The 27,413-nt window shown below is 42.1% G+C and overlaps 1 protein-coding gene across 3 annotated transcripts in view; it reads right to left on the bottom strand.

Moving 5' to 3' along the window:
- Window positions 1-27,413, bottom strand: part of HECTD4 (HECT domain E3 ubiquitin protein ligase 4) — a 177,505-nt gene that overhangs the window by 85,528 nt on the left and 64,564 nt on the right. For all 3 annotated transcript variants that reach the window (XM_080821201.1, XM_080821202.1, XM_080821203.1), the window contains exons 8-14: window positions 16,562-16,754; window positions 12,703-12,861; window positions 8,190-8,303; window positions 7,324-7,464; window positions 2,172-2,404; window positions 1,646-1,791; window positions 238-308 (exon numbers count right to left, since the gene is read on the bottom strand). In XM_080821201.1, the coding sequence (XP_080677327.1) occupies window positions 238-308; window positions 1,646-1,791; window positions 2,172-2,404; window positions 7,324-7,464; window positions 8,190-8,303; window positions 12,703-12,861; window positions 16,562-16,754 (1,057 nt within the window). The remainder of the gene's footprint in view (window positions 1-237; window positions 309-1,645; window positions 1,792-2,171; window positions 2,405-7,323; window positions 7,465-8,189; window positions 8,304-12,702; window positions 12,862-16,561; window positions 16,755-27,413) is intronic.

Genomic DNA, 27,413 nt, shown 5'->3' with positions numbered 1-27,413 from the left:
ATCAGGCACCTTCTGTGAAGCAGTGCGGATAGAAAAAGGTTTATAAAGCTTGAAGATACAGAGAACACAGTTTCTGCTCTCAGTCTGGTTGGAAGTGTTGGCATATGTGCAGATAATTTTTAAAAGAATACTAACAGGTACAAAGAAAAGAAATATCTATTATCTTAATATCCAGCGGTTTCCTTAGGGACAAAAAAAGGAATGGTTGTTCAAGGAGAATTCAAGGATAATTCTCACCTTCCGTTAAGACCAGCTTCAGTAAGTTATTGATTTCGGTTTCACCGGGGTACAAGATATTTAAGCCAGAGCTGAAAGGACAGAAAAGTCAAAAAAACTTTTCAACAAATGTCCTAGAAAATCCAAACTCTAAATATTTTAATTTGTATTTACATTAAAGATGGCTGTGTGATTACATAAAACTCTGAGGGAAGTTTCATCACTAATAAAGCGCCTCAACCGAAATACAACGTCGTGACAGAGCCCGTTCACCTCCCTGAGAAACAGGCTCTCTCTCCTCGTATCTACGAGTTACCAAAATAAGACCTTGTCTGAGGCCGGATATGAACTAGTTAAAGAGAACTGAGCTATAAAAAGTCAATGTAGTTGAGCCAGGTATAGATCCAGATTGTGACCAAAAGCACATGTGAGAAGTGGTATTTCTAAATCACAGCTTTTCCAAAAAAGTCAAGATGGAAAGCAATGTAAGTAGTGTTAGAATTTTTTTTAATGAGGTTTGACATACAATAAAGTGCATATTTTTCAAGTGTAAGTATGACAAGTTTTGACATATGCAGAGACTCATGAAACCACCACAATCGAGGGAGTGAACATACCTATTACTCCCAGAAGTTTCCTCATGACTGCCTTAATACTTAATACAGAAAGAGACCCAAAGCATAATCGATTATGGAAGAGGAAAAAAAGCCCCCCTACTCTGCCCATTCCTATCATACAGTTCTTCCAAACCAAGCATTCAGATCTCTCTTTATACTTGGTCACTAAATTATACATTAAGGCTATATTCCTGGATAAGAGTTTACAGCACACTCACAAAAAAGTTAAATAATTAAAAAAAAAGATTAAATGAAAAAGAAAATGGCCCACAAATTCTGCCATCTTCTCTAACAAGATTTTAAATAGAATTTAAAAGGCTAACATTGCTGAGCACTTTGCATCAGGCTTTACCTTATTAAAATCTCAAAAATCCTTAAATTCAGTGTTATTTTTATGCCCACTTTACAGCTAAGGAAATGGAAGCCTTGAGCCAAGCTAGTACGTGGCAAAGGAAAGACTAGAACCCAGGTCTCTTGGCTGCCCGATCTGCTGCTTTGCGACCTTGCCACACACCCTCCCCAAATGACAGGAACATCCACTTGCAAACCATCCAAATATCCTCTCAATGACTTTGATTTTTTCCTTCCTTTCAAAATTCTAAGGGCAAGATGAGGAACGTAGTTACACACATGGCTTGGGGCCTCTGGGAGTGGGGCCACAAGCCCTCTCCAGTTAAATTATTCCCTATGCACGAGGCCCTGACTGTGGGACGGGGTAAGAGACTTCTATGCCACCGAATTACAGGAAGATTACAATGCAGCACAGGAGAAGCAGTCTGCAAAACCCAGGAAGAAAATCATTTGCTGATTACCTGATGGCAAGACACACTTCCTTCTGAATTTCAGGGCAAATTTGGTCTTTTGGTGCCATCAGCAACTGCCAAAGCAGCAGTCCAGACCGTCGAATGATATCGCGATTCCTCTCGGTTTGCGGGCTGAAGAAAAATTTAAATACCACCTACGGAAACATAAGGGGTAGACCTAAAAATGCTAATTCTACTAGGGATAAAATTATCCCAATGAAAAAAGCACATAGTAGATATTCTTATGAACAGATATCCAGGTGGATTTTTAATCACAATCTCCTCTATTGTGTAATGTTATAATTAGAGTAAATATTTTCTATATATTAATTGCAATGAGCTACCTACATCAGTCCTGCGTTAACCGTAATGCAACGCGTATGATGACATTTCTAATTACAGGATCAGAATGTGATTAACATATAAGACAGGAATATTATTAAACTTCTCTTCTGGTGGAAATTAGCTGGCTGAAAACCAAATTTTGGGTTTCTTTTTCTCTATTATCTTACTTCTGTCCAAACAGTGCATTTACCTGAAAGACAACAAGAATACAGCGTATGATACAGGTATCTCCGTTAACCATGGCCTTCTCCATAATGTCACAAATACTGCTCAGATGGTGTGCTTCAATTGGATGCTGCTTGCCCAAGACACTTGTGATTGGAAGATTGGGGTTGGTGGCAAGAAGATTGAGTTGGTGTATGCACATCGCACCAACGTGGTGCAGTAATTGGTTTATAACCTCATTCGTGGTTATAGCCTCTTCTAAAAAATGAAAAAAGAAACTCAGTGAAGAAAGACATGACCATGGGTGGCCCCCCAAGGGAAGAGAATTCTGGTTTACAAAAGGTACATGCATACTAGGACAGAGTATCTTGGCTCCCATCTCTTCTACCACTTCTGGAGAATCCTTTTCCCTGCCACAGGGTGCTGGGGTGAAAATGAACACATTAGGGAATTCCCTTTTTTTTTTTTTTTTTAAAGATCTTTTTTACTTATTTGACAGAGATCACAAGGAGGCAGAGAGGCAGGCAGAGAAGTGGGGGGGAAGCAGGCTCCCCACTGAGTCGAGAGCCTGATGCGGGGCTCAATCCCAGGACCCTGTGACCATGACCCGAGCCGAAGGCAGAGGCTTAACCCACTGGGCCACCCAGGCACTCCGGGAATTCCCATTTTAAAAGAGCATAAGTAACTAACCGCTGTGAGAGCCCTTTCTACAGCTGGACAAGGGGCTAGATGCTTTACATGCATTACAACTCTGTTATAAACTTAGACTATTTTAGCCCTGTTTCATAGTGGAGTAAATTAATGTCAGAGAGGTTAAATAACTCACCTCAGGTAACACAGTTACTAAGTGTAGAGCTGGGATTTGCATTTAGGCTGTCTCTGCTCAGAGCCCATACTGGAACCAGTCTAGTCAAATCCATCTTGTACGGCTTTTCTAATGATAGAACACCACCCCCACTGCATCCCCACCCCCAGGTCCACAAATATCTCCTCCCACAGTACCTCACCATTTTTATCTCATTTAGTCACCACAACCTAGAGAGCCATCAGTTCAACCTTGAGGGTTCATGAGCATCCTCTTACATAATAATAAACACCCCATGGATGGTCATGGGCATTTGGGGAACCGGAGGTGAAAATAATTTAAATAGGCAAAAGGCAAGGAAAAAAAAAACAACCAAACAACAAAAACCCAAAACCTGCTTTTCCCGTTAAACCAGCTGAAATGAATGACCTCAAAGGAACAGGAAAGCAGGTGATCTAGGAGAGATGGGCCTAGGTGCGGGGAACCTGGGTTGCAAAAGGATTGTGGGCACTGGAAGCTATGAGGAAAGGACTCATGGAAAATCAAAGAGAAGGTAAACTCGGCCAAAAGTGAACTTTTCAATTGTATGTTGACTGGAGGGCCAAGCTGGGTTCCACACTCTTCTGAGTCTTAAGCCCTTGCTTTTAAAATAGAAATCAGATTAGTACTATTCATCCTCACCAAAGACGTTCTGAAAGCCAGCCTCTAGGACCTATATCCAAATAAATGAGGTCTTTGATTTTTATACCGAGTTAGATGGGAAGCCGCTGGAGGAGTCTGAGCAGAGGAGGGACAGACCTGACTATGGAGACTGCAGAAGACTGTGCAGAAACAAGCGTACGGGGGCGGAGTGCAACTGTGGAGGAAGTAGGAAGGAAGACCAGGGAGCTTGGCCACCGTGATCATCTGCTGAAGCCGCTGATGCCAAGGTGAGAGTTGTAGCAGCACAGGTGGTGGGAAAGAGTTGGACTGGGGATAGATCTTGAGGATCGGAGCAGACAGGATTGGCTGATGTCCACTTGGATGTGAGTTGTGAGAGAAAGAGAATCCTAGAGAACTCTACCTTTGTGGCTTAAGCATATGAAGGGACTGTGATCTCTATACTAGCATAAAGGGAATTTAGCAGGTATAGATTTGGAGAAAGGGGAAAACTGTTTTTGACAGGCTGAAGATGTCTAATTAGGCCTCTGAGTGAAGGTGAATATGTAGTCGAGAGATTAAGCAAGAAGCTTACAGAGAATAATTAGGGAGGCACTAATATATCGTTGACTTTTTTCCTCTTTTTGCCTTTCTTAAGAAAGATTATGTACTTATGAGAGATAGAGAGAAAGCATGTAGGGGAAGGAGCAGAGGGAGAAGGACAAGCAGACACTCTGCAGAGTGCAGAGCCCAACATGGGACTCAATCTCAGGACCCAAGAGCATGACCTGAGCTGAAACCAAGAGTCAGACGTCTCACTGACTGAGCCACCCAGGCGCCCCTGCTGTTTCTTTATCCCCCCACAGCCTTATCAAGATAGAATTTAAGATAAAATCTACCTATTCTAAGTGCACAACCCAATGATTTTTAGTAAATCTGCACATATACCAAAATCAGGAATGAAAGTAGAGAAGTTACCACTGACCCTTTAAAAACTGTAAGGAAATAGTATGAGTAACTTTACATCAACAAATAGGAAAACGTAGTTGAAATGCACAAATTTCTAGAGAGACACAAATTACCAAACTCAGGAATAAAAAATCTTATAACTACATAGCCTCCAAGTATCACCTCCCTCAAAACACTAATTACTGTGGTGATTAACATATGTACACAAGTTCTCTGATGCTTGTCCTTCCAAGAGGGGGAACTTAATTCCCTTTCCCATAAGCATGAGCATGGGCTTAATGGTGGGCTTCTAGCTGGAAAGGGCAAAATAGTAACTTTGCAGTGAAGAAAGCTGACATTTAAACCAAGTGATCATTTTTTTAAAAGATTTTATTTTTATTTATTTATATTTTTAAAGATTTTATTTATTTATTTATTTGACAGGGAGAGACACAGCGAGAGAGGGAAGACAAGCAGGGGGAGTGGGAGAGGAAGAAGCAGGCTTCCAGCTGAGCAGGAAACCCGATGTGGGGCTCGATCCCAGGACCCTGAGATCATGACCTGAGCGGAAGGCAGATGCTTAACGACTGATTTTATTTGAATTTATTTGTTGAATTTTTGAAAAAAGATCCAGTTGGAAATTCTGGACTTGAAAAGGTCAGTGATTGCAAAGAGCAGCTCAGCGGCAGATTTGTGATGGTGGGAGAAAAAGATCTGCAACTAAGCGGCTGCTTTCGGCTCGGGTCGTGATCCTAGCGTCCTGGGATCGAGTCCCACATCGGGCTCCTTGCTCGGCAGGGAGCCTGCTTCTTCCTCTGCCTCTGCCTGCCACTCTGTCTGCCTGTGCTCGCTCGCTCGCTCTCTCTAACAAATAAATAAATTTAAAAAATTAAAAAAAATTAAAAAAAAATTTATTTGTTGACTTTTTTTTTTTTTAGTCATAGTCATCATGCTTGTATCTTTTCAACAGGGTTTCCTTTAGATGTTTCAATACATATATAAAGGCTGCTTTAGTTTTCATCTGCTAAACCCAACATCGGAGTTTCACCTACAGTGTGTAGCTACTGACTTCTGTTTGGTTTGGGTTTTTTTCAATTCTTGTTTCTACTTTGTTACTTTCTTTCAGCTGTGTCTTTTTTTTTTTTTTAAGCCTGCCTTCCTAGGAATCATCTAGTCTGAGTCAAAGGCTGTGCTCAAATACCTTGAGCCAGTAAATCTGCCCCTCTGGCTGGGTCCGTGTGTTTTGGGGTGGCACACCAAGGGCCACACGGCTTTGAACTCTGCCCTGGATTTTATTTTGTCAGACCCTCTCACATCTCCACACGTATGTGCAGGCTCATGGTCAGCCAGGCCTGTGTGACCCACCTAGGCTGGACCCTCTCCCGCTTCTTCCACACAGATGGACAGGTAGCTAACCAAGGCCCTCTGTAGCTTCCTCACTACCCAGAGCTCGTGAGTAACTCTCTGGCTAGTCTGCCGGTTCTCTGCTCACCCTAATCCCAACCATAGCCACAGGCGAGCTAAGCCACCAGTCTTCTCTGCTGGTTTGCCACTCAGACTGGTACTGTTACTGACACTGTTGCTGGGCAGGAGTTTTTTCCATGTATTGCTCCGGATCAGGTCAGCCCCCTCTGGAAGCAAAGCTGATGGTTTACACGATCTGCCCCACGCTGGTGGGATTATTGCACTGACCAAGATTAAGGTGGGAGACAGGGGCGTCCCCAGCTGAGAGTACCACAGACTTCCACTGTTTTTACCTAAAGTTCAGTGGTTTTTAAGAATATTCACTTCTCATTTTGGTGCATGCCCTTGGTTAGTTTCCAGAGACTAGAAATAGTTGTTTTTGGTAATCATGCCCATTTTATCATTGCTTTATGGGGAGAGGATTTGCTCCTCTACACCACTATAGCTGACCTTGAAGCCAGGAGGTTTTAAGTTAATAGTAACTTAATATTAAGAAATACATACATCCTTTTTTGGTGATTCTAATTATAAATCTGTATGTAAACAGGTTATCAATGCAAAACATTAAAATGGCAAACAATCCCATGGCAAGTACAAATAAAGAATCAACTTTTGCACTAAAATTCTGGCAATTTTAGAGTGACATAACAGTTTTCTCTAAAAAAGTCCCAAATCCTCTATTTATTTACATATTTATTTTTTTAATTTTAATTTTAATTTTTTATTAATTTCTTTTCAGCATAACAGAATTCATTGTTTATGTACCACACCCAGTGCTCCATGCCATACGTGCCCTCCATAATACCCACCACCAGGCTCACCCAACCTCCCACCCCCCACCCCTTCAAAACCCTCAGATTGTTTTTCAGAGTCCATAGTCTCTCATGGTTCACCTCCCCTTCCAATTTCCCTCAACTCCCTTCTCCTCTCCATCTCCCTATGTCCTCCATGTTATTTGTTATTTAATCATAAAACAATCCAGCATGGTGCCTGCGTGGCTCAGTTGGTTAAGCGTCTGCCTTAGACTCAGGACATGATCCCAGCCAAGGTCCTGGGATCGAGCCCCACATCGGGCTCCCTGCTCAGTGAGGAGTCTGCTTCTCCCTCTGCCCCTCCCCCTGCTCATGCTTTCTCCCTCAAATAAATAAATCTTAAAAAAAAAAAAAATCAGGCAACAAAGATGCAGGTTTCACATTCAAAGAGGGAAAGCTGTTGACACATGTTGTCACCTGGGCTATGTTACCACTTCCTAACACTACTGTGCTCTCCCCTATTTCATGAGGGAAAAATCTGTTCCTCTAAGACTACGAGGGCACCTCACCTTTGGGCTCAGTGATGATGTGGCTGACTCCAAGTCTCTGACAGACGTAATGGAAGGCCTGGTTCCCTGGATTGCACCACTGATCAATATAATCATTCGAGCACGTCCACAGCATGTTGTTCACTGTATCGTAACATGCGCCTGCGGAAAAAGCACACTTCATTCAACCGCCATGCCATCCTTGGCCCGTATACATATTTCTCAAAAGCACCGCTAAAGAACTCTCTCCGCTGCTGACAGTCCGCATCCCGAGTCCCGCATATTTATCTGGCAAAGCATTAGATTGGGGCTCAGCAAGAAGGCAGGACCCCATCTCTACTTTGCTTAACTCCTTCATAAGAACGGAACAGGTCTCGTGGAATACACAGTTCTTAGTAACTGACTTGTGATCCTTTTAATTCCCTACAGGATTTAAGTGGTTTAAACCAAAACCCAGGTATTAACAGGACTAATGAACATTAACACATAGTAAAACACATTAACACATAGTAAAAGCCAAGATTTAAATATGAGCTTCCCAGGAGCCAAGGCAAAGAGAAAATCTAATATATTACATAATGTTCATTTCCTAACAGTAAGAAGCACACCAATGCCTCACGGGAAATAAACCTCTTCACAGCATGAGCTGTGAGAAGAATTTGTTACGGGCATCATCATACAACCTGAAAGACAATATCTTTGATAGCAATTTATGCAGAGAAATGTCACCTATGGCCATTTCTTATGTTGATCCTTAAACAGCAAGCATCAAAAAAATCCTTTCTTACAAGGAAAAGGAATTGGCAAGATTTTTTGAGAGAAATTGCTTAAATTAAATTGAATTAAATTTAAATTGAATTTTCTAAGGAAAAGTGGGCATTTCTTACCCAATCCTGGTACAAGAGCACCACGCCCCAGTGAGCTTCCAGCAGCATCTATGAGATCGGCACGACTTGTGAACTGACCATCCGAAATATTATACACCAAGCTAGAGGCAAGGACTTTGGAAACAAATATTAAGCTGTTTAATAAGCCTTACGATGACAGTCTACTTTTCAAAGCTTAAACTTTAGGCTCTTAAGACTTTCATAAAAACCACACCTTTTTTTGTGGTGGTAACAATGAAAAGACAGAATACAAACGTTAAGACCACAAAAAAGGGGGCAACTGGGTAGCTCAGTTAAGTACCCAACTTCGGTTATGGGATCAAGCCCCGTGTCGGGCCCCAGCTCTCAGCAGGGAGCTGCTTCTCTCTCTCTTTCTCTCCCTCTGCCCTTTCCCCCCTGCCTGCTTGTGTGCTCTCTCAAATAAATAAATCTTAAACACTCACACACACACACAAACAACCCATCACAAATGTCCTACTAAATAGTAAGCCTTATTTTTCAAAATGTTTTAAAAATGGCAACTTTTTGTTGGGGGCCTGAGTGGCTCAGTCAGTTAAGCGCCCCACTCTTGATTTCGGCTCAGGTCATGATCTCAGGGATGTGAGACTGAACCCTACACTGGGCTCTGCGCTCGGCGAGCACTCTGCTTGAGATTCTCTCTCCATCTGCCCCTCCCCCTGCGCTCCCTTGCTCTCTCAAATAAAATCTTTTAAAAAATAAAATGGCACCTTTTGCATATATTTTCAATATAGATTACCAAGAGTCACTGCAAGAGAAATTATGATTACTAACATCACTAGGTAATACCATTTATAAAAAATACTTTATATATAGTTGCTGTTCAATGAAGGTTAGTGGACACTCAAACATAGCTAGGTTGCTGTCCTTCCAAGCACTAACTCTAAAACTTGGAGACACTTTGGCCTTTTCCCTTAACACAGGATAGGGCAGTGATGTCAAGCATGGGCTCTAGGCTTCTGGGTTTGAATTCCAGGTCTACGTCTTCTGTGTGACCCAGAAAATGTACTGGAACCTCTGTTTCCTCGTGTACACAGTGAAGCTAATAGAAGTGCCTACCCTACATAGTTACTGTGAAGATTAAATGAATTAAAACATCTCTATAGGACCTGCACCAGCACAAATGTACTATTATTATTTCTTCCCCACTTTTAACATAAAATTCTAGCACTATCTCTCAAGTTCCTTTTTCTTATTCCCACCCCCCTTGTAATTCAGATCCTCATCATGCCTGATCCAAGCTATCATCTAAAATGTTCTTTTGGGGGGCACCTGGGTAGCTCAGTTGTTAAGCGTCTACCTTTGGCTTAGGCCGTGATCCCAGGGTCCTGGGATCGAGCCGCACATCAGGCTCCCTGCTCGGCGGGGAGCCTGCTTCTCCCTCTTCTCCCACTCCCCCGCTTGTGTTCCCTCTCTCGCTGTGTCCCTCTCTGTCAAAGAAATAAATAAAATCTTAAAAAATTAAATAAAATAAAATAAAGAAAAGAAAAGAAAAAGAAAAAGAAATTGTACTTTCAGGACACCTAGGTGGCTCAGTTGGTTAAGCATCTGCCTTCGGCTCAGGTCATGATCCCAGGGTCCTGGGATCAAGTCCCACGTCATGTTCCTTGCTCAGTGGAAGTGTGCTTTTCCCTCTGCCTGCTGCTAACCCTGCTTGTGCTCTTTTTGACAAATACATAAAATTTTTTAGGGGTGCCTGGGTGGCTCAGTGGGTTAAAGCCTCTGCCTTCAGCTCAGGTCATGATCCTAGCATCCTGGGATCGAGCCCCAAATGGGGCTCTCTGCTCCGTGGGGAGCCTGCTTCCTCCTCTTTCTCTGCCTGCCTCTCTGCCTACTTGTGATCTCTCCCTCTGTCAAATAAATAAAATGTTAAAAATAATAATAATAAAATCTTTTAAAAAAAACAAAAATTGTACTTTCTTTTCTACTTTCCACTGTGCCAACCTGCACACCAACAAACTATCTTCCCAAATCTCTTTTTCATTGTGTTTGCCATGCATACGTCTTTCCCCAACTTGGCCACTTAAATGCATAATACCTGCTTTTCATGACTTAAACTCAAGACCTCAGGCTGTGTCTCCTTCCTATCCCCCCCTCCACAATAACCCTTTCTCTCAGATTCTGCAGCACTTCATCTGCTCCCCACGGTTCAGGTGGTGACACAGGATTGTGTATTACTCTCCACTTGTTTCACACACACTGACAGCATTTCTCCCAACCAGACCAAGCACCACGTCTTCCACTTACTGAGTAGCCTCCACAGCGACCAATGTGAACAGGAAACAGAAGAAATTAAAGCATTTATTGATTTGTTGGCCTAAAACAGAATCACTATGTAAGCTATAGCCTCATGAAAAAATGGCAGTGTGAAGGCCTGCTTTAATCGAATGGGGCCAATTTCAATGGAGTGACAAATTGAGGCTACAAAGAGCTTAACAAGACTAATGGTAAATAAACAGACAAATAACCCAATTTAAAAATGGACAAAGGATTTGAATAGATATTTCTCCAAAGGAGACATACAAATGGCCAATAAACACAAGAAGAGATGTTCAACATCATTTGTCTTTAGGGAAATGCAAATCAAAACCACAATGAAATACTACTTCATACCCACTAGGATGGCTATAACTTTAAAAAGCAGAAAATAAATGTCACTGAGGATGTGGAGAAATTGGAACCCTTTTATGTTGCTGATAAGAATGTAAAATGAAGCAGCCACTTTGGAAAACAATTTAGCAGTCCCTCTAAAGGGTAAACATATAGCTACTGTATGACCAGAATTTTATTTCTACGTTTATACATAAGAGAAGTGAACACGTGCCTCCACAAAGACTTGTCCATGAATGTTCACAGCAGTATTACTCAAAATAGCCAGAAAGCAGAAACAACCCAAATGTCAACAAAATGGGGTATATCCATGCAATGGAACATAATTCAGCCATAAAAAGGAATGAAGTAATGATTCCTGCTACCAAATGGATGAACTTTAAAAACATTAAAAAAAAGCCAGTCACAAAAGCACATATATTATATATTCCCGTAAATATGAGAAGTCCAGGGATAAACTCATACCAACAGAAGCAGATGGGTGGATGCCAGGGGTTGGGGTGAGGGGGGTAAAAAGGGGAGTGACTGCTGATGGGTATGGGTGGGAGGTTTCTTTTTGAAGTGATGGAAAATGTTCTAGAAGTAGATAGTGGTGATGGTTGCACAACTCTGAATATACTAAAACCACTGAATTGTACACTTGGAAGGTATGGATTCTATGGTAAGTTGTATCTCAGTGAAGCTAGTATTAAAAAAATAGACTAATAGTAAATTTACATCATTTATTCAAGGGCTAAAGGGACATCCTGGTCACATGAGCTGTTAGAGAAAACAAGCCGTTGAGAAAAAGTCCAACCAATTTGATTCTAAAGGCAAAAGAGCGCCAGTTGTTACGCATATCTATATCTAAATCTCAAACACATGCAATGTGTTGAATGTACTTGAAATGGCCTAAAGGCTGATACTAGACACATGATATTGTACGAACTGCTGAGGTCAAATTTGTATCATCAGGCTCACAGTACGAAATGCCTTTTTTAAAGTCTGTATGTGAAATATAATCCTTTAATGGGATAACTACAAAATCATTTTGAGAGGACAGAATGTGAAAAATTTGGGAGTGAAAAACCGATTTTAAAAACATTTTAAGTTTATGTGTCTAAATAAATTTCAAGGAAAAACACAAAGTGTTACCATATGTGAAAGGAACATTTGGGTTTTTGTTATTTCTTAGAGTATCTCTAATATAACTTTATTACATATGACCCCCAAACAGTAGTGTGAGATACTACTTTTCTTTTATCTTTGTAGGTGGGAAAACTGAGGCTTGGAGGGGTATACTTAATTAACACTTCTTTCTGAATTGGACCTTTTTTGCTTCACATTTTATGTGTCCTAAAATGAAGGCATTTTACATACTTTATTATTCATTTATTTTCAAAGATTTTATTTATTTGACAGAGAGAGACACACTGAGAGAGGGAACACAAGCAGGGGGAGTGGGAGAGGGTGAAGCAGGCTTCCTGCTGAGCAGGGAGCCCGATGCAGGGCTCGATCCCAGGACCCTGGGATCATGACCTGAGCGGAAGGCAGAGGCTTAACCCACTGAGCCACCCAGGTGGCCCTCACATACTTTTTTTAATAGTTTTGGATTTCTATTCATAGTGGGTCAAGCTCTTGCTGCGTCATCAGCAAATATGGCAAAAGAATATTTCCTAAAATTGTCTTGAACACACAGGATGATGGCTTTCAGAAGTGTACTACTGTATCATCTACAAAAATTATAGTTTTAATCCCCCCTAACCTATAACTATATCGATAAGTTTTGTTGTTTTCAACGAGCCACTGCAAACAACAGAGGAAGTTTAACATCATTAACAGGAGAGCCTTCAATTACAAAGTTAGAGATAAATTGGGCAAAGTGCCACAAATAAGACACACTTACTTTTTAGAGACGACAAACCACTTGTTCCCCCAAAAAGAGAACGGGTGGCAGAGCTGCCTGACCCCCCTGGGGGCGGGACCAGCATCACCAAGTATGTACCACAGGTATAGATGGGCGTTTTCCGAAGCATTTTCAGAGGCAGGCCACAGCTAGTATTTGCTGGGGAAAGGAATGGAAACAGTGATAAGTGTTTGACACCAGATTAATTTGATTGCCAAAAGAGATTACAGTATGATGAAGGGGCCCCATATCCAAACAAGAATATGCCCAGTTTCGGAAACTACAGCAACAAGTGGTAATCTAAGGAGAAATAATGATCTCTGGCCCAGTATCCTGGCCCCAAGCCCCCTGTTTCATGAGCTGAACATTTCTTTCTTTTTCTTTTTTCCCCCAAAGATTTTATTTATTTGACAGAGAGAGAGATCACAAGTAGGTGGAGAGGCAGGCAGAGAGACAGAGGGGGAAGTAGGCTCCCCGCTGAGCAGAGAGCCTGATGTGGGGCTCGATCCCAGGACCCTGGGATCATGACCTGAGCCAAAGGCAGAGGCTTTAACCCACTGAGCCACACAGGCGCCCCGAGCTGAACATTTCTAAAAGGTGTTCCCAATACCCAGTATGCCATTATGTCTCAAAACTTCGCTCAAAAGAATGAATCCTCGCATGGACTAGATCTCAGAATGAAAGAAGAATCCCGCTGTTTGTGCTTCCCAGAAACTGCACTCCAACAGACATCTTTTCATTTTATACAGAACAAATTCTTAACAGGTTTGGCTTATTACGTTCATTACAAACAGCTCTGAACATGAAATCAGCCTGAAATTTCAATCTATAACTAATTAATAAGAATAAAACCTTTCACAGTATCTACACAGGATAATTTTACATCTGCATGATTTAGAACCCCTTACACATGTTATATATTTATAACATATATAATTTATATTAAATATATAACACATATATTTAGGGTCAGTGACAAACTAAGTTATTATTTCTAACCAAGAGGTATAAAATGCATGCCAATCTCTGTCACTGGCAGATCTTAAAATACATATTTAAGGATTTCCTACCTATTACTCTAGTGAGGACTGACAATGGCAACAGAAAGTCAATTGGAATGTTTTACCTAAGAAGCTGTCAGAGTATTAAACAGAATTGCCCAGATAGATGTCAAATTGCCTTTAGATGGTTTAGATTAGAAAAATGAGAAAAGCGAACCCTAATCTGTTGGATACTTGTTTTGAACGCCTGTGCTTCTAAACAGCTCCACTTAAAACTCCCAATCTTCAACAAGTATATTCTTCATTCAGGGGCATACATTTCCCCACAGGTAGGCCACCCAAAAGGGGCAATGATTGGGAAATTAGCAACTTTGTGAGCATAACATTTTTACCAGGATGTTTTAATAGACGTCATATTAACATGGTAACAGGTATTAGTTTATCCCAGAATAAAACATCCTAGACCCTTTGAATGCTGAACTGTCAAAAGTCACTTCGTCTAATAACTGGTGAATTTTTATGCAGCAACATCATGTCACTGAATGTGCAGAGAATGAATATAAAAGTATGAGCTCACATGTTTTGAATACAATATCAGTTTTCACAGTTTATTCTAAATATACCCTTGCCTTCTGAGTTCTCTGTCTGATTTCGCCCATATTTCCTTCTCTAACAAAGATTCCTTTAGTACTTCTATTGTTCAGGGTAGGATTCAGTTTTCTCCCAAGGGAAAAACCCAGAACAAGCCTTCGGCTTGTCAGGAAGCTGTTTATTTTGGTAAAAGGACCATTCTCTACAAAGTATTTCTACCATTCAAATTATCCATAGACCCAAGTTCTGACAACTATTAACAATTTCCTCACTTACATTTGATATAATAGAGACCCATGAAAATAAAATTCTATCCTTAAGTTCTAATATGAACCAGTAAGTACTTAATTTGATAGCCTCATAATGAATTAATCAAATATTTTCTCTTCCCAACATTTCAGTATGTGAAAGGATTAAAGCATAAAATTGCATTAAATTCATTAAACATTAATTCAGATGCATTTTTCTATATACGGCATATTTTCTAGCCTTACTTTTTACTACAGTACATGATTTGTTATAGAGTCACATAGTTGGTGTAATCTGCAAATTCATCAAGAAGAATGGTTCTTGGGACGCCTGGGTGGCTCAGTGGGTTAGGGCTGGGATCCTGGGGTCCTAGGATCAAGCCCTGCATCGGGCTCTCTGCTCAGCAGGGAGCCTGCTCCCCCCCCCCCCCCGCCCCGTCTCTCTGCCTGCCTCTCTGCCTACTTGTGATCTCTGTCAAATAAATAAATAAAATCTTAAAAAAAAAAAAAAAAGAAGAATGGTTCTTAACCTTGTTTTGGCCATATAGATGGCCTTGAAAGTCTGGTGAAAATCAGGATGGATACACTTAAGATGTAGAAAGCTTTGGGCAGTGTGTTCATGAGCCTCTTAAGGCTTATCTCAGTTGAGAACTCTTGCTTTTGAAGTACAGAACAGTATGCTTGTAGGCTTTTTTATTTAAAAAAAAAAAAGGAAAATAAGAACACATAAGTTTGTCTTTAATTGTACTTGCATAAAGAAATTCTGTAAGGTTAAATAAAAACTAATAAATACAATTACCTACAGGTGGCAGTACAGGGGCAAAATGTATAACATGCCGAGATGTGAGACTAAGATTTCTTTGTACATACCTTTCTATACTGCTTCTACTTTCAAACTCTATAAACGCATTATCTATTTAAAATATTAAAGTGCAGGGGCACCTGGGTAGCTCAGTGGGTTAAGCCTCTGCCTTTGGCCCAGGTCATGATCCCAGGGTCCTGGAATCGAGCCCCGCATCAGGCTCTCCACTCAGGGAGGAACCTGCTTCCTCCTCTTTCTCTCTGCCTGCCTTTGTGCCTACTTGTGATCTCTGTCTGTCAAATAAATAAATAAAAAATCTTTAAAAAAAAAATATTAAAGTGTAAATACTACGTGATAAATTCTAGAAAAAGCAACCTCCGTTGTGGAAGGTTTGCCTCTTATTTGCTTGGCCAAGATTGTATTTAGTGAAGACAATGCTAAACATGAATTTTTTTTACATTTATGAAGCATATGCTAAACATGAAATCGATTTACATTAATGATAAGGTATTTACAGTTAAAGACAGGGCTGTTTTGAATTATTATAGATTCATGCCAGTTCATGTCTATAGCCAACATGTAATGGTTTGGAATTTAAAAAAAATAAATAAATAAAATGGATGGCCTGGAAATAAAAAGGCGAAGTACGTAAAGGCAAGTGCTTTATATGGCACACCATGAGCACTCTATAAAATGTGCTGTCCAAGGGACGCCTGCCTGGCTCAGTCAGAGGAGCATGTGTTCTTGGTCTTGAAGTTGTGAGTTCAAGCCCCACACTGGGCGTAGAGATTACTAAAAATAAGTACACTTAAAAAAAAAAAAAAGCAGCACTGCCCGAATTCCAGAGACAGCGCTCACTAACCACAAGCTGAATGCATCAAGCCATGAACAGGCTTGATACCCTGTACAATACCATGATGATGAAGACCTGTCATCACGAGTTTGCCCAAACCCACAGAATCCGCACCACCAAGAGTAAACTCTGGAGTTGGGGTGATCATGTAGGTTCACCAACTGCAACAAACATACCACCTCTAGATAAGGGGGAGGACTGCGCATGTGTGGGGGCTGGAGGTTTATGGGAAATTTCTCTACCTTCCTCTCAATTTTGCTATGAACCTAAAACTGCTCTAAAAAAATAAAGTCTTAAAAGATAAATACGTAGCTGAGTGGAGCTACATAAGGTAAACAGAAACAGTGAACAAAGGGCAGCGTACCTGCTTGGTCTTCTTTCAGTGTGTTGGAGATGGTGGAGCCAGTAAGGGCAGCCAGTGTTGCAGACGGGGAGGCTCTGTAGCGTGAAAGTCTGCTCAGAAGCATCTCATTAATGCTTTTTGCAGATTCGCCCTCTTTTCTCATCAGAATTGTGCGTTCCTGAAGTGGATTGGCTACAAATACACCATTTTCAACCTAGTGGTTAAAGAAAAAGAGGTCATCCTTCAGTGATACTGGTTTCTACCAAGTCAGCAGATTTCTACTCAAAAATGGTATCATTGTGATCTGGTTGCTCAAAAGCTTTTCCAAAAACTGCCCCTGAGTAGATGTATACCTCAAAACTTAACTGTTCTATAGAAACTACTGAGAACAGGGATGCCTGGGTAGCTCAGTGGGTTAGGGCCTCTGCCTTTGGCTCGGGTTGTGATTCCAGGGTCCTGGGATCGAGCCCCACATCGGGTTCTCTGCTCAGCAGGGAGCCTGCTTCCCCCCCTCTCTCTGCCTGCCTCTCTGCCTACTTGTGATCTCTGTCTGTCAAATAAATAAATAAAATCTTTAAAAAAAAAAACAAACAACTGAGAACAAAAGAAAGGCAAGGTAAGTTTGAGCTTTCGTTTTTCCTAACAGCATAGATTCTAAAAGCCATGAGCCACGTTTTATTTTTTTTTTAATTTTTAAATTTTTCTTTTTTTTTTAATTGAGCCAGGTTTAAGAGATTCTACAAAAGGCAGTTGATTAAAATTCCCTATATTGAATTCCACAGGCAGCTCTCCCTAATTACAAGCTTCTGACAGGTACAAGTAAGATGAGAGGAAAACAAATCAATCCATTTCTGATTTACTATTAAGTACAACTAGGAAGATAATGTCTTCTTGAAATATAATTAGTGGCTAAAATCCAAATTCTGTACTGACAGCAGTTGACATTAGCCCCAGCTGCTTGGGCGCTGGCGCGGCAATCCTGGAGAAAGGCAGACTTTGTCTGCTCCAAATACATGCCAGCAGCAGCTGGATCCTTGCTGGGGCTCAGCAGTTCTTCCTTCAACACTTGATTCGCCAACACAATCTCTGCAGTGGGGATTCCAAAATTCCTTCAATTTCAAGCCTGACTTTCAGCAGAGCACCTAGCTGGCTTTCCTGCTGAAAAGATCCAGACCACTTCCTGGAGGCTGCTCCCACCCAACTCTCTTCCAACTCAAGTATCCTGTATCCAGCCTCATTTATCCTTCTTTTCCTCTGAATTCAGAGGAAGAAGTGCGTTCGCCTCCTGCAGTTGAAGGTTAACTCTTCTGCTTCTGCCTCCTAACTGCTCCCTTAATTAACTCCCTTCTGTCCTGTTATTGTCAGTCTCCCTTATGTCTTCCTTCTTGCTGGTTTCAAGTATACACAGACCTTAAACAAGACCTTGGCAGCCCACTCAAGCACCCTCCCTTTTCTCCGCTTCCATTCACTGGTGAACATCTCAAATTACATCTCATGCAGCTTCTGCATCTCCCTGTACCCTTCTAGACCCAAGCTCCTGGATCTGGCAGGAGCCCCAGAGACTGATGCCACTAGCAAAGGCAAATGGGACTGGCCTGCTGCTCTGGGCTAGAGAGACAAGAGGGGATGTGAGGGCAGAGAAGCAAGGCTTAACAGAAGCAAATAAAAAGCAAAGGAGTCCAACGTGAAAGGTTGGTAACAGAGAAGAAGAAAAAGCAAGCAAATTCAGAAGCACAGCCAGGAAAGCTCCCAGAGAGGGCTGCACAGAGTTGGGGAGACCTTTATGACACATTCACAAGTGATGAGAGAAAGGATTTCTTGGAGAGTCCAAAAATTCTATTTCTATTTCCTTGCCCCTTCATCTTCCCCTTTAGAGGGCTTAATTCCACCTCCTCCAACAAGTGGGACACGTGTGATGGTCTACATAGAACCTGAAACTAAAGCCTTCTACCTCTTCCTTACCTTCCATGTGGGCTCTACCATGTTTGCCAGGCTTCTTGGGGCTCTTTTTCCACAGTTTTGGTAGAACACAATCCTGGTTTGGGTCTTTTTAATATGAACACTGACCTCTGTGTAAGGTTCTCTGTTAAGTGAGCTGAACTAACACAGTCCCTGCCCTCCTTGCTCTCGTATTTTTTTTTTCCCCATGAGGATGTTCACCACGGCATTATAATTTTTTTAAAGATTTTATTTATTTATTTGACAGACAGAGATCACAAGTAGGCAGAGAGGCAGGCAGAGAGAGAGAGAAGCAAGCTCCCCGCTGAGCAGAGAGCCTGATGCGGGGCTTGATCCCAGGACCCTGAGATCATGACCTGAGCTGAAGGCAGAGGCTTTAACCCACTGAGCCCCCCAGGCGCCCCTCTCATATTTTTTGGTTCCACAATCTCTACTTGCTTACACAGAAGCCTGCCTGGGATTAGACCCAGCCTCTGGTGTCTAAGACCTCTGCCTGGAACAATCTCTCCGCAGGTCTTCCCGTGGCTGGCTCTTTCCACTCATTCAGGTCTCAGGCAGAATATCACCTCCTCAAAGAGACCTTCCGGATGACCAATCCAAAGGAGAGTCTCCTCCACCCCTTCCAGGCCAGAGCACATCACCCTGTCCAGTTACCCACACAGCGCTTACGGCTCTCTGAAGTTACCTTATTCATTAATTCATTTATTGTTTGCTCTTCTACCTCCCCCACCCCGATGGAATGCGGGCTCCCCAAAAACAGGGATTCTGTCTGCATCGTTCACCAAAAACATCTTCAGCTCTCAAGGGACAGCAATAAATACTTGATGCCTGACTGAATAAACAAACCAGCGTCCTCACTTGAATCCAATCCCACCTCTTTGTGGTGTGACTCCCACGTTCCTATAAACAGACGCGTCCTTGCTACTGAGATCCAGTCCCACCCTCTCTGACTGCCTCCCACTCCCCGGCATTTCCTCTCAAATAGCCTACTGTCGCCTAAAATGTAACACAGCCACATCGTTCTCCCCCACCCTCCGGCTAGAGCAACCTTTACCAAGCAGAGCTCTATTTATGTCCCACAACTCTAAGAAGAACCCTTCAAAGGCATCCAAGATAAAAATCAATCACTCTAAGCTTGGCATTCAAAAGCATTACCCAATCCGCCCCATGAGAAAAATCAATGGAGACCTTCAAAAAAAACGATGCTATTGTGTTCAAGTACTTTGAAAACACCGAGCAGCTGGTAGAGCACCTGGGGCAGCAAAGGGGGCTGCAGTTTGGTGCACAGAGTGGTAAATCTGGGAACCTCTACTTGGAAGAGAAGCTCTTCAGGATTGCAAAGCTACCGATCTAGAAAGGAGGGAAAGAGCCCAAGAGGAGTCAGCAGCAGTGAGTTTGCAGTGCCAAGAAGCTTCCCTCCCGGAAGCCTCCCGGCAGAGGCCACCATCCTCCTAAGCCTGAGGACTGAACCAGCCTCTTCCCTGGCCTCCCATTTCCACCTTGACACCCTCATGCTCTCCTCTCTGCACACCAGCCATATGATCATTCACCAGCGTAAACGAAGCCATGGCCTTCCAGTCTCAGAATCCTGCAGTCGCCTCCCAACACACTTAAAATAAAACCCAAACTACTATGAAGGCCCATATGGTCCATCCTCCACGGACTTTCCAGCCTCGCCGGCTTCTGTTCACCCTTCCTCACTACGCTTTAGGCCACGCTGGCTTCTGTCACATCTCCAAAATGCCACGCTTCCTCCTAACTCCAGGCCTTGGGACTTGCTGTTCCCCCTTCCTGGATTCAACAACTATTCCAGTTTGCTCAGGCCTGTCCTGGTTTTAGCACCGAGAGTCCCATGACGGGAGAAATCTCAGCCCCAGGCAAACCGGGATGCTTGGTCACCCTATCCATCAGGAGGGATGGTGCTTATCATTCAGGTCTCAGCTCCAGTGTCCTTCCTTAGAAAGACCGGATCTGCCAGGTGAACTAAAGTTGCTCCCCACCTCCACCCCACTCACTGTCACCTCACCCTGTTTTATTTTCTCGCCTCTTTTATTATCACGAGCTGAAACGGTTTGGTTGTTTCTTACTATCTCCCCACCCTCCTGTGAGCTCCTTTAAAACAAAGGCCTGTTACCCTGCTACCCAGACAAAGAGTAGTAGTAGGTACTAGATGAATACCGATGAATGAAGGGCATCTCAGTCATCCAGATCATAATTTAAAGGAAATAATAAACCTGTGGGGAAAAGAGAAGGGACCTAGAGTGCCCATTACTATGCTGACCATATGTTTAGGAAGGGATATAAAGAGGACAAAATAGCAATAAAATGGTCACTGAACCTCTCTGAAGAACAGCGGTTTATGGAGAGTGTGCACGTGTGAGGGCACGAAGACCTCAGCACAAAACAGAAGATGTAAAAAAATGTGCTCCGAAAAGGTAAGAAAGGAGTTATAGAGGATTCTGTTATTCCGTAGTCTTAAGGGCCAGAGTCTAAGTGTCTTAGAACTGCAAAAGCCTGTGGCTCCAAGTGGCAGGCTAGGACACTGGTGGCCCCAGGGAATGATGCAACCTGGAGTCATGCCCTCATTTAGTTTCCTCCCACACTGACTCTGGCCTTGGCCACCAGAAAGCATGATGCAAGCAGAGGCTTAAGGAGCACTTGTGCTCTTGAAAAGCTGGAGAATGAGAGGCGGTCTTGACCAGTACAGCCCCAGTCAAGCTCCAAGCTGAATGAAGCTGCAGGGGTGACCACAGCTTCCCCACACAGAGAAGGACCACCACCCAACTGAGCCCCACCAACCTCTAAATCATTACTGCTAGCAGTCAGTTTTGAGCTTGTTTGTTGAGCAGTTAATTGAAATACCCCCAAAGTCAGAGATTGTTCCATATTAATAGTTTGTTAGATAGAACATTCTCTATATTCCCTTTCTTTACGTTGTACTAATTATATTCCTATAGTCCACCTTATGTCATGATTACTTATCTACTCCATTCTGAGTGAATCAGAACTCATTTTGAGAGACCAGCACAGCCAGTGAGATCCCGCTCTGATTACCTATGCATTTTAGCCAGCCCTCAATCCTTTAGTTTTCCCTCGAGGCTAAATACCAGTACACCTATTTTGTAGCTCAGACTCAGCTGATTTTTCATAAGAAATGACAACAGAAGAAGCTGGTGATATTTGAGATGCCAAAAATAGGTTTTTAGTTATTTAATTTCTGGGAGCACCTGGGTGGCTCAGTTGGTCAAGTGCCCAACTCCTGATTTCAGCTCGGGTCATGTAGGGTCATGAGCTCAAGCTCTGTGTGGGGCTCTATGCTGGGCATGGACCCTGCTTGAGATTCTCTCTCTCCCTCTCCCCCCATCCTGCACTCATGTTCGCACCTTCTCAAAAAAATACAGATTTGTCTCCTGATTGTAAAACTAAAAATGATCTCTTCTACAGCTGTTTAGTCTCTATACCAATCTTTAAATCTTGCTTTATTCTTGACCCAAAAGCTGCCATGAACTATTAAAACCAGATCCTGCTCAAAACTCTTTAAGAGCTCCTCATGTTCCCTCTAATAAAATCCAAATACCTTACAAGGCCCTACATGAAATGGTCCCAGCTACCTATCTGACCTTACCCATCACCACCCTCTCACTACTCACTTGCATGAGGTACAGAAATGTGTATAACATGTGACTCTTGATCTCAGGGTTGTGAGTTCAAGCCCCACACTGCATAAGATTTATTTAATTTTTTTTTTTTTTTTAAAGGAGGGGGGTGGCACCTGGCTGGCTCAGTTGGTAGGGCATGCAACTTTTGATTTCAGGGTTTTGAGTTCAAACCCCATGCTGGCACAGAGCTTACTTTAAAAAAAAAAAAAAAAGTATAACAAATTAGCATTTGTGTAAAAACAGAAAAGGAAAAAATATGCATGTGTATTTGTACATGCTCATATTAGGAAGAATACAGAAAAACGTGTTAACATTATTTGCCTCTAGGGAGGGAAGAAAATGAATTAGAAGGCAGGTAGGTGGGAAACTTTTGTATCGTTTGAATTTTTAGAACTATATAAATAGACTATTTTTAAAAGTATTCAAAACAAAGTAACCATCACTAAATTTAGAGAGAAATTTATCAGTACTCCCAAGTTTCTGGGTGAAATCATAATTCATAATAAACCTAATTCTTTCCAATATTTACCATTAGCCACATCTAAGCAGCAAATATTTATACTATTTAGAAACCAAAATTTTTCATGAATCAGAAAAGTAAAGAATTTTAGTCTTCAGCCTTTTCAAAAATGAAACCCTGCCATTTGCGACTCCATGGATGGGCCTTGAGAGTATCATACTAAGTGAATAAATCTGACTGAGAAAGACTGTATGATCTCCCTTTGGAAGACAAAAAAAAAGGTCAAACTCACAGAAACAGAAAAAATTGGTTGCCAGAGGCTGTGGGGTGAGAGAGATGGGAGATGTTGGTCTAAGAGTACAAACTCTCAGAAAATGAGTAAGTTCTGGGGAGCTAATGTACAGCATGGTGACTATAGCTAATCACAAAGTATACTTAGAAGTTATTAAGAGCATATCTTAAATGGTACCATACATGCACATAAATGCAGCAGACACACGACGTGACAGATATTAACTAACTTGAAATTGGTAATCATTTCACAATATACACATATGGCAAATCATCACCTTAAAAGTTTATTTTTTGTCAGCAATACCTTAATAAATGTGGGGGGGGGGGTTGAATAAGTTTTTTTCGTTTGGTTTGGCCAAGGCAGTTCATCAGAGGGCTATGGCTATGTCAATTTTGAAGATGACTTTATAATCTGTTCAATAACTTAAAATTTTAAAAACAAAGTTAAAAATACTTCAACATCCCCCACAGTCTACTCTACTACATCCCTTTTCTTTCTCTCCTTTTTTTTCATGACAAACCTCTGGAGAGAATTAGCTGTTCTTCTCATCTTACCCTCTTCACCACAATCAACCAACTGACTACCTGCCTTCACCCCTCTGAGTCCCCACAACTGCTATTGCTAAGGCTACTACCCATGGCCTCCATATTCTCCAATCAACAACCTCTTTCAACTTCAATGTTGACTTCTCAACACAATTCAATGCTACTAACCAAGTTCTTCTTTTTATAAAAATTTACTTGAGGGCACTTGGCTGGCCCAGTTGGTGGAGCATGCGATTCTTGATCTTGCGGTCAGGGGTCTGAGCCCCACACTGACATAAAGATTACTGAAAATTCATTTAAAATTTAAGCCCATTTTTAAACATTTAAAACAAAAAGATGATGGAAAGCAAGCCTTGCTAGAGGTAACCTTTTTTTTTTTTTTTTTAAGATTTTTGAAAGAAAGAGCATGCGCAGAGAAAGTGGCAGAGGGAGAGGGAGAAGAAGAGGGACAGGTAGACTCCCCACTGAGTGGGGATCCCAACATGGGACTCAATCCCAGGACCATGACCCAAAGGGAAGTCAGAAACATAACCAACTGAGCTACCCTGGTACCCTGAGGTATCCAATTTCTGATGCTTCCATTCATCCAACGAATATTTTGTAAACACCTACTGTGTGCCAAGCATTGTTCCAGGTACTGGGGACACAGCAGTCAACAAGAGACCCAAATCCCTGCCCACCTGGGGCTGACATTCTAGGCCAAGGAGATAGTCAACAGATAAGTAAATAAACGGATAGTAATGAGTTATAAAGAAAAATAAAGCAGGGTAAAAGGGATAAGAAAGGATAGGATTTAATTTCATATAAAATATTTTACTTAGATCGGCTCATGCATGAGTGAGAGTGTCGGGGGTGGGGGGTGCGGGCAGAGGGAGAGGGAATCTCAGGCAGACTCCACACTCTGTGTGCAGGGTCCAGCATGGGGCTTGAGCCCATGACCCAGAGATCATGACCTGAGCTGAAATCATGCGTCAGACACTTAACCAACTGAGCCACCCAGGTGCCCCACATATAAAATGTTTTCTATAGAATGGTTAAGGAAGGTCTTTTTAATAAGGAGCTTATTGGAGAGAGACCTAAAATGTGAAAACAAGCTTCATGGTTATCTGTGAGAGGAAAGCACGACGGCCCGGAGGTGGGAGTGCACTTGGTGTGTTTGAGGGTGAGCAAGGAGGCTGGCTGCGGCTAGAGCAGTGTGAAAGACAGAGGGCTGTAGGTGCAGACAATAGTAGGTGAAGGGGGGCCCACCTTGGAGGTTGAGCAGACAGCATTTGCCAACTATAGATGGAGTTCAGGAGGGAAAAGAGGATTCAAGTGTAACAATAAAGGTCTCTGGCCAGCAGTGGAAGGACACAGACACCATCAACTGAGAAGGGAAAGCCAGGAAGAGAAGCTCCGGGGTAAAATCAGGAGTACGGCTGGGGGCATATTCAGCTTGCAGTGATGATCAGACTTCCAACTGGAAAAGTCTCCTATCCTGTGCATATAAATATCACAACCACATCGGTATGCAGCCGGAGCTCTGGGGACAGGTTCTGGCTGAGCAGATTTGAGCACCGTCAATACATTGAGGTGTCTGAAGCTACATGACAGTAGGAGACCAGCCAGAGAGTAAGAGCAGACAGCGATGGAAGGCATTCTGGAAACAGGTCCCGAAGCACGTAATTGAGAGGTAGGGAAGAAATGTTGACAACCCTAGTCTTCATTTCCAGGAGCTCTTGCTGATTTTCTGGTCTTTTCTCCCGACCTCATGTGTTGTAGTTCTTCTCAATGCTCACAGAGTTAGTGTTCACAAAGTTTTATTCCACTGCTATTGGCTCTTTTTCTGATTCTTAATCTCCATATTGGAGGCTTTCCTCATTGGTCTAGAGATCCTCGGTTGTCTACTTTAAATTTTTAATAAAGTATTTTTTAAATGTGCACAAAAGAATAACCAGAAGCTCCCCCATGGGGCCATCACCTGGCTTCAATAATTAAAAAAAAAAAAAAGTTGGCAAAATACTTATAATCTCTTCTTCTTCCCCTCCACACATACCTCTCCAAAGTTTGGGGTTTTGTTGGGTTGGGGTTTTGTTTTGTCTTGTTTCTGGGTTGTGTGGATTTTGGGGGTTATTATTTTTTTGTTTTTGTTTTTGTTTAGTTTAAAAAAGAGCTGATACCAAAACAAATCAGCAATGCTGTGCAAGGCTGAGTCTTGCTTACTGGAGAACTCACTTGCGGGTGATTCACTGGGGCAGCAAGCCTTTTCCTTAAATGAACCCCAATGTCCACACATGGAGATCTTTTTTCCAGAGTCATTCAGTTTCTTCAGAAAATAAAGTCTAGTCTTTCACCCAGGCAGCCAGAGTACAAACATGTACACCAGCAAAGGGGAGCACAGCTCCTTTTATTAACTTTCAGCCTCTAGGCCCATCACCATGGCTCTACACCACACCTCATGCCTCCAATTCCCATGACTCTCTACGGTTGGCAGGGGTGACTCCTCTCTTCCTCTTGGTTTTCCCCTAAACATACACCCACTTCAAGTCTAGGCTTGCCCCCACTGAGGAACAGGAAGGGATACTATCTCCAGCTCCTAAAGAAGAGGAATGGGAGATGCAGAAACATCTCGAGCTGAGGAACAAGAAATACAGGTTTCACTGCAAGTTACAAAGATAACCAAAAGAGGAATTAAAATAAATAGATTATGAGGAAGAAGAAAAGGGTAGGAACTGGACCAAACCCTTGTCTATAGCAGGAGGAAAATAACACGAAATATAGGATGTGCATAAATCAAAAAACAGCAATATAAGTTTTTTACTTATAGAAATGAAGGCAACCACCAGAAGAAGGAAAAGTGGAAACCACGAAAGTGAGTCCTACGAGAAGCAGCCAGAGGCCAGCTGAGGGACTCTCACTTTCCCTGAGGAGCCTGGATGTGCTACCTGAAGCTTTGGTCCATGTTCACGTATTTCTTTGATACGGTGTTTTTCTTTTAACAGTAGCATGTCAGAGAAAGGGGAAATTCCTTAATTTCCCTTTATACTTAGGATAAAGACCTAGATCATTTAGCCAGCTGGTTAAGTCTGTTAAAAACCACAACAACAAAAAGCTCTTCTGACAATCATGAACACATGTTAAAGCAGCACAGTCTCTAGCAGACCAATTCAAAGGCTCACTGTGGCTGGAACATCTTATAAAAAAGATGATGATTAAACGGAGAAACCAGACAGAAATAGAAGAGAATGTACTTTATGATACCAGACTCCTGACTGACAGTTAGCTGGCAGACAGGGGACAGGTTTCCCAGAAGAAGTTTAAATCCTACTAAAATCTATTCAAAAATTACTTCAGTGTTGTATTTATTTTTTCCAGGAATGTGAATTTCTTCCCAGAAGGAGGCTGTAAATTACATCATTAAAAAAGGTTTTGTCACACATCGGATTGGGGCATTTTCTTCTTTTATAGGTCTTCAGCAATGGAAATGTTCTAGATCTTTGATGTTTAATACAGAAGCCAGTCACATGTGGCTACTGAGCACCTGAAGCTGGCTATTGCGAGTGAGCAACTAAAGTTTTAATTTTGTTTAATTCTAATTTAAATTTAAATAGCCACATGTGGCTACAGCCTGCCACAGCAGACAAGTACAATTCTAGACTACCAGGACTCCTACTCTTTTCTTATACTAAGCTCTCTCCTGTGCATTCTAGCCACTCTGGCCACTGTCATTTTCTAAAACACACATGCTTGCTCCTGTCACAGGGCCTTTGCACCTATGGCCTCTTCTCCCTAGAACGTTCTACTCTCTCCTATTCCCCAACTTCTTCATCTGGTTAACTATTGCTTTTCCTTCGCTACCTAAAATTATCTTATCTGCTGGTTTGCTCACTTCTTGATTTTTCCGTCACTCCACCACTACCACCTGAACCCACCCACCAGGCGGAATACAAGCTCCATTAGAGCAAGGTTCCTGCTC

Source organism: Martes martes (assembly GCF_963455335.1).
Source record: "Martes martes genome assembly, chromosome: 13".
Lineage (NCBI taxonomy): Eukaryota > Metazoa > Chordata > Mammalia > Carnivora > Mustelidae > Martes > Martes martes.
Note: the sequence above shows the minus strand (reverse complement) of the source record. Positions and strands in the feature narration are given on the sequence as shown.